The sequence below is a fragment of the Anomaloglossus baeobatrachus genome, chromosome 11 (assembly GCF_048569485.1).
Source record: "Anomaloglossus baeobatrachus isolate aAnoBae1 chromosome 11, aAnoBae1.hap1, whole genome shotgun sequence".
Taxonomy (NCBI): domain Eukaryota; kingdom Metazoa; phylum Chordata; class Amphibia; order Anura; family Aromobatidae; genus Anomaloglossus; species Anomaloglossus baeobatrachus.
The window spans coordinates 20,756,820-20,769,319 of record NC_134363.1 but is presented as its reverse complement, the minus strand read 5'-3'; the positions used below and the strand labels follow the sequence as shown (position 1 = coordinate 20,769,319).

General features: G+C 44.6%; 1 protein-coding gene across 2 annotated transcripts in view; it reads right to left on the bottom strand.

Moving 5' to 3' along the window:
* Window positions 1-4,278: 4,278 nt before the first annotated feature.
* Window positions 4,279-12,500, bottom strand: part of LOC142256256 (free fatty acid receptor 2-like) — a 14,947-nt gene continuing 6,725 nt past the window's right edge. For both annotated transcript variants that reach the window (XM_075327832.1, XM_075327833.1), the window contains exon 2: window positions 4,279-5,354. In XM_075327832.1, coding sequence (XP_075183947.1) covers window positions 4,372-5,346 — 975 coding nt within the window. In that variant the 5' untranslated portion in view covers window positions 5,347-5,354 and the 3' untranslated portion in view covers window positions 4,279-4,371. The remainder of the gene's footprint in view (window positions 5,355-12,500) is intronic.

Below are 12,500 nucleotides of genomic sequence, written 5' to 3'. Positions count from 1 at the left end.
AGTAATTTAATGTATGTACACAGTGACAGCACTAGCAGAATAGTGAGTGCAGCTGTTGAGTATAATACAGGATGTATTCTACAAGTATATACAGCTAAAAGTATGTTCCCTTTAAGATCTGTACATAATCTATATCATTCCTAGAAGGACGTGGCCTTCATGAAGCGCGTTGATGTGTAGTTAATAAAGTAACTCTTTAAATTTATAACCCATGGGTAAATGGGATTTCTTCTTTCCTGCTTCGTGTTTGCGCCTGGACACCGCTGCAGCCGGTGCATTATCTGTATGGATGTATTGGAGCCGTTTCTCGGGGTTTGCACGTGCCTTCAGCTTTAATTACTTTGTGAGTGAATCTTTAATCCTCGACCATAAAAGCCTCTTGTGATCAGATTATCAATATTCCTCCAATCACTTTTACCTGCCCACAGTGGAGAATTTAATTGGATTTTCCTGGATTTGTCTTGTGTGTTAGTGAATATAAAAAATAATTTTATAAATCTTATCAGAGAAATATAATTTTTTCCTCCACTTATGAGCCACTTCTCCTGAACTCATCAGGCTGCTGGTTTACCTATGGATCGGATTGCAGTAGCCTATTCAAGCCTATGAACAGGTGGGGGACATCAAAGTCATAGAGAGATGCAATAAAGATACTGTATGTTCTGCTTTCTAGTAAGTGTTTCATCTCAGCTCACTGCTGGATTCGCAGCTGCACTGCTCAGTTCTTCTGAATAATGTTTTTGTGGTGTTGTTTTCTTGTAAGTGTTATTTCCCATCCAGACTGGATTTGCAGCTGCACTGCTCAGTACTTCTGAATAATGTTTTTGTGGTTTTGCTTTCTAGTAAGTGTTTTATCCCATCCAGACCTGGATGTGCAGCTATACTGCTCAGCACTTCTGAAAAATGTCCCTGGTGCTGCTTTCTAATAAGTGTTATCTCAGCTTATCAGAGAAATATATTTTTTTCTCCACTTATAAGCCACTTCTCCTGAACCTGTTAGACAGCTCACCTATGGATTGGATTACAGCAGCCTATTCAAGCCTATGAACAGGTGGAGGACATCAAAGTCAGAGAGAGAGAGAGATACACTAAAGACCTGTGCTGCTTTCTAGTAAGTGTTTTATCTAATCTTAGGACTGTATGTACAGCTGCACTGCACAATACTTCTAGATAATGTCCTTGGTGCTGCTTTCTTGTAAGTGTTTTATCACACTCAGAGCTGGATTCACAGTTGCAATGATCAGTACTTCTGAATCATGTCCTTGGTGCTGCTTTCTAGTAAGCATTTTATCTCACCTTATCAGAGAAATATATATTTTTTTCTCCACTTATGAGCCACTTCTTCTGAACTCATCAGACTGAAAGCTCACATATGGATCAGATTACAGTAGACCATTGAAGCCTATGAACATGGGGGGGGGCATCAAAGTCAGAGAGAGAGATACACTGAAGACCTGTGCTGCTTTCTAGTAAGTGTTTTATCACATCCAGAGATGGGTTTGCAGCTATACTGCTCAGTACGTCTGAATAATGTCCCTGGTGCTGCTTTTTAGTAAGTGTTTTATCACACCCAGAGCTGGAATTGCAATTATACTTCTCAGTGCTTCTGAATAATGTCTTTGGTGCTGCTTTCTAGTAAGTGTTTTATCACATCTGGAGCTGGATTCACAGCTATACTGTAGCTCAGTACTTCTGAATAATGTCCTCTGTGCTGCTTTCTAGTAAGTGTTTTATCATATCTAGAGCTGGATTCACAGCTATACTGCTCAGTACTTCTAAATAATGTCCCTGGTGCAACTTTCTAGTATGTGTTTTATCACATCGAAAGCTGGATTCGGATTACGGTAGCCTATTGAAGCCTATGAACAAAAGGGGGACATCAAAGTCAGAGAGAGATGCAGTAAAGACTTGTGCTGCTTTCTAGTAAGTGTTTTATCTCAGCTCAGAACTGGATTCACAACTGCACTGCTCAGTACTTCTGAATTGTCCTTGGTGCTGCTTTCTAGTAAGTGATTTATCTCAGCTTAATAGATAAATATAATTTTTGTTTCCACTTATGAGCCACTTCTCCTGAACTCATCAGACTGCCAGCTCACCTATGGATCAGATTACAGTAGGCCATTGAAGCCTATGAACAGGTGGGGGGCATCAAAATCAGAGAGAGATACACTTAAGACCTGTGCGGCTTTCTAGTAAGGGTTGTATCACATCCAGAGCTGGATTTGTAGCTATGCTGCTCAGTACTTCTGAATAATGTTTTTGTGGTGTTGCTTTCTAGTAAGTGTTTTGTTTTCCCAAGCAGAGCTGGATTCACAGCTATACTCCTCAGTACTTCTGAAAAATGTCCCTGCTGCTTCTTTCTAGTAAGTATTTTCTCTCAGCTTATCAGAGAAATATATATTTTTTCTCCACTTATGAGCCACTTCTCCTGAACTCATCAGACTGCCAGCTCACATATCGATCAGATTACAGTAGACTATTGAAGCCTATGAACAGGTGAGGGGGCATCAAAGTCAGAGAGAGATGCACTAAAGACCTGTGCTGGTTTCTAGTAAGTGTTTTATCACATCCAGAGCTGGATTCGCAGCTATACTGCTCAGTACTTCTGAATAATGTCCCTGGTGCTGTTTTCTAGTAAGTGTTTTATCACACCCAGAGCTGGATTCATAGCTATACTGCTCAGTACTACTGAATAATCTCCCTGGTGCTGCTTTCTAGTAAGTGTTTTCTCACACCCAGAGCTGGATTCACAGTTATACTGCTCAGTACTTTTGAATAACATCTTTGGTACTGCTCTCTAGTAAGTATTTTATCACACTCGGAGTTGGATTTGCAGCTTTACTGCTCAATATTTCTAACTAATATACCTGGTGCTGCTTTATAGTAAATGTTTTCTCACACACAAAGCTGGATTCACAGGTATAACGCTCAGTACTTCTGAATAATATCCCGGTTCTACTTTCTAGTAAGTGTTTTATCTCAGCTCAGTGCTGGATTCACAGCTGCACTGCTCAGCACTTTTGTACATTGTCCTTAACACTGCTTCTGCTTTGGGACAGATGCTACAGGAGCGGAGGAATCCCTCATCCCTGGGTGTGCTGTGTATGAGAGACATCATACCCAGTAGTTTTCATCCACTAGCTCAGAGACAACTGAAAATTAGAAACAGAGCTTGCAGAAGGGAAAACTGGTGAAAAATGGTGGATACAAGTCATAATGGACAGATAATTACGCAATCACTATAAAGTTTCAATTGTTGCATGAATATGTAATTGAGAAAATATGAAGTAAAAAGGTTTTTATTTTATTTTTATTGAGTTATTTTTTTTAGATTACTATTTCTCATGCTGGAATTCTGCAGAATGGTAAAAATGGACACAAACTGATACCTTTTATCTAAACATTGATAAAATTGCCAATTTTATAGTTTTTTAGGTAGGAGGTAAGTCCATCTCGGTCAACAATGTGGCCATCAATGATTCAAAGTTGCTTATCCTACACGATTGGCAATACATCGATGATCTCCTTTTATGACATCCAAAAAAAAACACAAAAAGAAACTACAAAAACAAAAGTTCAACAGCATTTATTATGGTCAGATCCATTTGAACTTCTTGACTCCTTAATACACAATATTGACCTTCGAAACACCGTGAGGAACCTACAGAATCTCTTAAACTAAACTATTTCTCATGTTGGAATACTGCAGAATGGTAAAAATGGACACAAATTGATACCTTTTGTCTAAACATTGATAAAATTGCCAATTTTCTAGTTTAGTAGGTAGGAGGTAAGTCCATGTCGGACAACAATGTGGTCAGGAATGATTCAAAGTTGCCTATCCTACATGATTGACAATACATCGATGATCTCCTTTTATGACATCTAAAAAAAAACACAAAAAGAAATTACAAAAACAAAAGTTCAAAAACATTTATTATGGTCAGATCCATTTGAACTTTTTGACTCCTTAATACACAATATTGACCTTCGAAACACCGTGAGGAACCTACAGAATCTCTTAAACTAAACTATTTCTCATGTTGGAATGTTGCAGAATGGTAAAAATGGACACAAATTGATACCTTTTGTCTAAACATTGATAAAATTGCCAATTTTCTAGTTTAGTTGGTAGGAGGTAAGTCCATCTCGGAGAAGAATGTAGCCATGAATGATTCAAAGTTGCCTATCCTACATGATTGACAATACATCGATGATCTCCTTTTATGACATCTAAAATAAACACAAAAAGAAACTACAACAAAAACTACAAAAACAAAAGTTCAACAACATTTATTATGATCAGATCCATTTGAACTTTTTGACACCTTAATACACAATATTGACCTTAGAAACACCGTGAGGAACCTCTTAGACTAAAGTTCCGTGATTGTCCCCATCATTGTTGCCTGTTGTCCGAGTCTCACTTAATTCCACCTGAGCCTCGTTGGCTTCCTGAAGACACCGTTTTCTTTTCATTCCTTGAAGAAGTTTTAGAAATGTCCTTTGGACGTCAGTGGAGGAGTAATAGAAGACAATGGGGTCGATACTTGCGTTGAGCGTGCTCAACAGTAGGGCGTAATCTCTCCATCGTGGGCTCTTGTTCTGGATGAACCCAACGATATGCGATATATTGTATGGGGCAAAACATAGGGTAAAATTGAAGAGAGTGGCCAACGCTAAACATATGGCCCGGGACTTCTTCTTCCTTCCTATTTTGGGCATGGACATGAGCAACCTTACAAAGTTGAAATAGCAGAAGATGGTTATCATCAATGGAACGGAGAATAGCAGAAGGCTTGATTCTAGTCGAAAGGGCAATAAAAGTTTCCTTTGTTCCTCGGTAAAACTTTGGTAGCACCGGCCTCGATTGCTGTCGTTACTGGGCAAGACGGTGTTGACGATGAAGGGGATGCTGCCATGAAGGGCACTAAAGCCCCAGATGAAGCCACAGATCCAGATAGCATACACGGTTTTCCTGCTTGCTTTGTACTTCATCGGGTAAGCAACTCCAAGATACCGCTCGATACTGACAGCGGTTAGGAAAAGCGTACTGACGTAAATGCAGCAATAGTACACCCATACCACAATGGGGCATAGAAAACGGGGCATTGGCCAAGTCATCCCGGAAGCGGCTTCCACCATCCTAAACGGTAGGATGAGAAGAACCAGCAAGTCGGAAATAGTGAGGTTGAGTAGGAAGAGTACGATTGGAGATGGCTTCTGGCGGACCTTGACCAAGAATGTGTGACACGCCAAGAGGTTGGAAGGCACTCCAGTTATAAAGGCCAAGATGTAGACAAAGAGGACAAGCGGAGTATAAACTGCAGAAGACATGTCTGGCATAGACAGACCTATACGAAGAGACATAAAGAAGCACAACAATTATAGGTGATAGTAAAACTCAAACTGTAAGAAACAAATGTACAACTAATAACAAGTGAGAGATAAATCCATTTTTATTTAATAAATCATTAGTATACCTGAAAAAGCAACTTTGTAACATATCTTATAGGAACAATCTCATTCTTTCTCCTTTTGGACCGATCTTTCAATCTCAATTTAATGATAAAATCTGTGAAATCTATTCAGCTAAGATAATTATTCCCATTACTGAGATAGGGGATGATGGAGCTCATAACATTTTAGGGAGACAGGAGGAGCTAGAGGAAGAGCTAGACATTCTGCTGCAAGTTCACCTTAAACAAGAGTTATACTTTGTATTTTTTAAAAAAAATTAGTGTAACTACCCGGTTTCAGGAGAACTTGTAGCATAATGTCTACGTTTGCTTCTGGCTCCTTCCTACCCAGTTTCAGGAGAACTTGCAGCTGAATGTCTATGTTTGCTTCTGGCTCCTCCCTAGCCAGTTTCAGGAGAACTTGCAGCAGAATGTCTATGTTTGCTTCTGGCTCCTCCCTACCCAGTTTCAGGAGAACTTGTAGCATAATGTCTACGTTTGCTTCTGGCTTCTCCCTACCTAGTTTCAGGAGAACTTGCAGCAGAATGTCTATATTTGCTTCTGGCTCCTCCCTAATAAGTTTCAGGAGAACTTGCAGCATAATGTCTGTTTGCTTCTGGCTCCTCCCTACCCAGTTTCAGGAGAACTTGCAGCTGAATGTCTATACTTCTGGCTCCTCCCTACCCAGTTTCAGGAGAACTTGCAGCAGAATGTCTATGTTTGCTTCTGGCTCCTCCCTACCCATTTTCAGGAGAACTTGCAGCGGAATGTGTGTTTGCTTCTGGCTCCTTCCTACCCAGTTTCAGGAAAACTTGCAGCAGAATGTCTGTTTGTTTCTGGCTCCTCCCTAATCTGTTTCAGGAGAACTTGCAGCAGAATGTCTGTTTGCTTCTGTCTCCTCCCTACCCAGTTTCAGGAGAACCTGCAACAGAATATCTATGTTTGCTTCTTTGCTCCTCCCTATCCAGTTTCAGGAGAACTTGCAACAGAATATCTATGTTTGCTTCTGGCTTCTCCCTACCCAGTTTCAGGAGAACTTGCAGCATAATCTCTGTTTGCTTCTGGCTCCTCTGTACCCATTTTCAGGAGAACTTGCAGCCAAATGTCTATGTTTGCTTCTTTGCTCCTCCCTACCCAGTTTCAGGAGAACTTGCAGCAGAATTTCTGTTTTGCTTCTGGCTCCAACCTACCCAGAGAATATCAGTCACTTTTGCAAAGGATTCTCTACAAAGGGCTAATGGTTATCATTTTATTTATGGTAAAATTACTTTGTGCATTAACTTTTGAGACCCTGAAATGAGGCGGCTTTGTAGAAAAGTAACTGCAATTCCTAAAAGTTCCACAGGATATTTTTGTCCAGTCCCTTTAATTATACCTAAAAATCTACTCTTCAATTGTATCTCACTTGTTTCATTTTACATAAAAATAGAGATCTGAAGATTCAGTCACTGGCCAAATATTTCTGGACCTAACTGTAGCTGTCAATCACAGAAAAGGACTATTATATTTACAAACACCAAGGATTTAACTGAAAGTTCTCAGCTCCTTCTTTGTACGGTGCTATCCACAGATCAGACTGTATGTACAACATGATACACTCCTTTCAAGGGTCGGGCAGGGGAATCCCGGGGTCGGGCAGGGGAATCCCGGGGTCGGGCAGGGGAATCCCGGGGTTGGGCAGGGGAATCCCACTATTTATGTAAGAAGAAAGTGTTATCGGAAGCGGAAAGTCATCAGTCACCTTCCTGTTTTCTTTGAATTGGAGAAACTCTCCTGGGGAGGGAAGACAACAACATATCATAGACATTTTGTATTTGCAATTTCTCATTTTTTTTAAATGGAGTTGATCACTAATGATTCCAACAAGAGGGGATTGCACTAAGTTAACATAATGATATTATACAGTATACAGTGTAATATAGCTATATATATAATTGCCTTATTCTGTCTGTCTGTCTGTCTGTCTTGCTCCAAAATTGTGTCCTTACGGTGACACAAAGCTGATTGGCCGCTGGGTTCGCCATGGCCCCGCCCCCTGCACGGATTGGCCGCTCGCCCAGGCTGCTCCCCCACACGGATTGGCCGACCGCTCGCCCAGGCTCCGCCCCCCCACAGATTGGCCTCTCGCCCCGGCACCCTGCAGGCATTGGCAACTCGGCCACGCCCCGCCCCCTCACACAATGCACGATAGCTCTGACCCTGCCCCCCCACGCATTCCCCGAACCGACACGGTCATGGAGCCACGACACACAGGTGAGTACTGTACCCCCGGGAGCCCACATCAGCGTACGCCGCAAACCCAGCCGACACATACCCTCGCATTGCTGGGGCTGGCTGGCGTATGCTGGTGTGGGGTCCCGTGCGAGCGGGGGACGGGATACGCTGGTAACCATGGTAGCATAGTTACCAGCGCATCAAGGTCCTGCAGCGGCGGAACATACACACACGCACACACATCAGATCACACTCACTCTCACACACACATCACACACACATCACACACACATCACATCGCATCCACACACTCACAACATCCTGGGATATCGCTTGATTCTCGGCGGCGATACTGTGCTGTGATCTTCCAGGACCTGCCGGAGGATCACATGGCCAGAAGCATGTGGTATCTCCGGATGTTGTGAGTCTGAGCGCGTATGTGCAATATCGTCAATGTGTGTGTGAGTGTATGCGATCGGGTGTGTGTGAGTGTATGCGATCGGGTGTGTGTGGGTGTGTGTGAGTGTATGCGATCGGATCTGTGAGTGTCGGCAGAGGAGCACGGCGTGCTGGAGGAGGCTGGGAGGAGAGAGGCTGATCCTGGGGAAGGCTGGGATGGGGAGGCTGAGAGAAGAGAGGCTGATGCTGGGGGAGGCTGAGGCTGGGGTAGGCTGGGAGATGAGGGGCTCATGCTGGGGACCGAAAAGGCTGATGCTGGGAGGAGAGAGGCTGATGCTGGGAGGAGAGAGGCTGATGCTGGGAGGAGAGAGGCTGATGCTGGGAGGAGAGAGGCTGATGCTGGGGACAGAAAAGGCTGATGCTGGGATGAGAGAGGCTGATGCTGGGGACAGAGAGGCTGATGCTGGGGACAGAGAGGCTGATGCTGGGAGGAGAGAGGCTGATGCTGCGGGTAGAGAGGCTGATGCTGCGGGTAGAGAGGCTGATACTGGTGCAGCATGGGGGATGGAGCACGATGGGGGGTGCGCAGCATGGAGGATGGAGCACGTTTGGGAGTGCACAGCATGGCGGATGGAGCACGTTTGGGAGTGCGCAGCATGGCGGATGGAGCACGTTTGGGAGTGCGCAGCATGGCGGATGGAGCACGATTGGGAGTGCGCAGCATGGCGGATGGAGCACGTTTGGGAGTGCGCAGCATGGCGGATGGAGCACGTTTGGGAGTGCGCAGCATGGCGGATGGACCACGTTTGGGAGTGCACAGCTTGGCGGATGGAGCATGTTTGGGAGTGCGCAGCATGGCGGATGGAGCACGTTTGCGAGTGCGCAGCATGGGGGATGCAGCACGATGGGGAGTGCGGAGTATGGCGGATGGAGCACGTTTGGGAGTGCGCAGCATGGCGGATGGAGCACGTTTGGGAGTGCGCAGCATGGCGGATGGAGCACGTTTGGGAGTGCGCAGCATGGTGGATGGAGCACGTTTGGGAGTGCGCAGCATGGCGGATGGAGCACGTTTGGGAGTGCGCAGCATGGGGGATGCAGCACGATGGGGAGTGCACAGCATGGCGGATGGAGCACGTTTGGGAGTGCGCAGCATGGCGGATGGAGCACGTTTGGGAGTGCGCAGCATGGCGGATGGAGCACGTTTGGGAGTGCGCAGCATGGGAGATGGAGCACGATGGGGGGTGCGCAGCATAGGGGATGGAGCACGATGGGGAGTGCGCTGCATGGGGGATGGAGCACGATGGGGAGTGCGCTGCATGGGGGATGGAGCACAATGGGAAGTGCACACCTCCCCCCAACACACACACACACACACACGCGCGCGCACTGCACAACACACCACACACACACACTGGGAACCACAAACAACTGCCCTACACAGACACCCACACACACAGACAACGCTGCACACACAAATATACGCACATACCGCACAACACACACATTGCACAAAACATACCTCCCCCAAAACACACCACACCCACACAAACCACGCAACACACACACACAATGCTACACACACAGTGCTCCACAAACAACGCAACACACATACAACACCGCTCTCACCCCCCGCCATACCCAGACAACACCCAGAACATTTACAGCCCCTACACAAACACTTGGTAACTACACACAACAACATCTACATATATATATATATATAACAAAAATCATACATTAACTACACAATACGTAAATTCTAGAATACCCGATGCGTAGAATCCGGCCACCTTCTAGTGTATATATATATATATATATATATATACATTGTATATATTAATATCATTATTACAAATTTTGATGCAAGTTCCCCTGTTGCGTTTGGTATTTAAAAAAACATGTAAATGTTGTTTCAGGAGAACTTGCAGCAGAATGTCTATCTATATAATAAATATATATATATATATATATATATATATATATATATATATATACAGTACAGACCAAAAGTTTGGTCACACCTTCTCATTCAAAGAGTTTTCTTTATTTTCATGACTGAAAATTGTAGATTCACATTGAAGGCATCAAAACTATGAATTAACACATGTGGAATGAAATACTTAACAAAAAAGTGTGAAACAACTGAAAATATGTCTTATATTCTAGGTTCTGCAAAGTAGCCGCCTTTTACTTTGATTACTGCTTTGCACACTCTTGGCATTCTCTTGATGAGCTTCAAGAGGCAGTCACCGGAAATGGTCTTCACTTCACAGGTGTGCCCTGTCAGGGTAATAAGTGGGATTTCTTGCCTTCTAAATGGGGTTGGGACCCTCAGTTGAGTTGTGCAGACATCTAGTGGATACACAGCTGATAGTCCTACTGAATAGACTGTTAGCTGCTTTTTTCTTGCCATAATACAAATTCTAAGTAAAGAAAAACGAGTGGCCATCTTTACTTTAAGAAATGAAGGTCAGTCAGTCTGAAAAATTGGGAAAACTTTGAAAGTGTCCCCAAGTGAAGTGGCAAAACCCATCAAAAGCTACAAAGAAACTGGCTCACATGAGGACCGCCCCATGAAAGGAAGACCAAGAGTCACCTCTGCTGCGGAGGATAAGTTTATCCGAGTCACCAGCCTCAGACAGCAGCTCAGATTAGAGACCAGGTCAATGCCACACAGAGTTCTTGCAGCAGACACATCTTTAGACAACTGTTAAGAGGAGACTTTGTGCAGCAGCCTTCATGGTAAAATAGCTGCTAGGAAACCACTGCTAAGGACAGGCAACAAGCAGAAGAGACTTGTTTGGGCTAAAGAACACAAGGAATGGACATTAGACCAGTGGAAATCTGTGCTTTGGTCTCAACAGTCCAAATTTGAGACCTTTGGATCCAACCACCGTGTCTTTGTAGAAAAGGTGAACGGATGGACTCTACATGTCTGCTTCCCACCGTGAAGCATAGAGGAGGAGGTGTGATGGTGTGGGGGTGCTTTGCTGGTGACACTGTTGGGGATTTATTCAAAATTGAAGGTATACAGAACCAGCATGGCTACCACAGCATCTTGCAGCGGCGTGCTATTCCATCCGGTTTGCGTTTTGTTGGACCATCATTTATTTTTCAACCGGACAATGACCCCAAACACACCTCCAGGCTGTGTAAGGGCTATTTGACTAAGAAGGAGAGTGATGGGGTGCTATGCCAGATGACCTGGCCTCCACAGTCACCAGACCTGAACCCAATCGAGATGGTTTGGGGTGAGCTGGACCGCAGAGTGAAGGCAAAAGGGCCAACAAGTGCTAAGCATCTCTGGGAACTCCTTCAAGACTGTTGGAAAACCATAAGCTCAACAAGAGAATGCCAAGAGTGTGCAAAGCCGTAATCAAAGCAAAAGATGGCTACTTTGAAGAACCTAGAATATAAGACATATTTTCAGTTTTTTCACACTTTTTTAAGTATTTCATTCCACATGTGTTAATTCATAGTTTTGATGCCTTCAATATGAATCTACAGTTTTCAGAGTCATGAAAATAAAGAAAACTCTGTGAATGAGGAGGTGTGTCCAAACTTTTGGTCTGTACTATATATATATATATTACTGTGTATATATATATATGTATGTATATATACTAGAAGGTGGCCCGATTCTACGCATCGGGTATTCTAGAATTTACGTATTGTGTAGTTAATGTATGATTTTTGTTATATATATATATATAGATGTTGTTGTGTGTAGTTACCAAGTGTTTGTGTAGGGGCTGTACATGTTCTGGGTGTTGTCTGGGTGTGACGGGGGGTGAGAGCGGTGTTGTATGTGTGTTGCGTTGTTTGTGGAGCGCTGTGTGTCTGTAGCGTTGTGTGTTGCGCGATTTGTGTGGTTGTGGTGTGTTTTGGGAGGAGGTATGTTTTGTGCAATGTGTGTGTTGTGCGGTATGTGCGTATATTTGTGTGTGCCACGGTGTTTGTGTGTTGGGTGTTGTGTGTGTGCAGCGTTGTCTGTGTGTGTGGGTGTCTGTGTAGAGCAGTTGTTTGTGGTTCCCAGTGTGTGTGTGTGGTGTGTTGTGCAGTGCGCGCGCGCGTGTGTGTGTGTGTGTGTTGGGGGGAGGTGTGCACTTCCCATCGTGCTCCATCCCCCATGCAGCACACTCCCCATCGTGCTCCATCCCCCATGCAGCACACTCCCCATCGTGCTCCATCCCCCATGCAGCGCACTCCCCATCGTGCTCCATCCCCTATGCTGCGCACCCCCCATCGTGCTCCATCTCCCATGCTGCGCACTCCCAAACGTGGTCCATCCGCCATGCTGCGCACTCCCAAACGTGCTCCATCCGCCATACTCCGCACTCCCCATCGTGCTGCATCCCCCATGCTGCGCACTCCCAAACATGCTCCATCCGCCATGCTGCGCACTCCCAAACGTGCTCCATCCGCCAT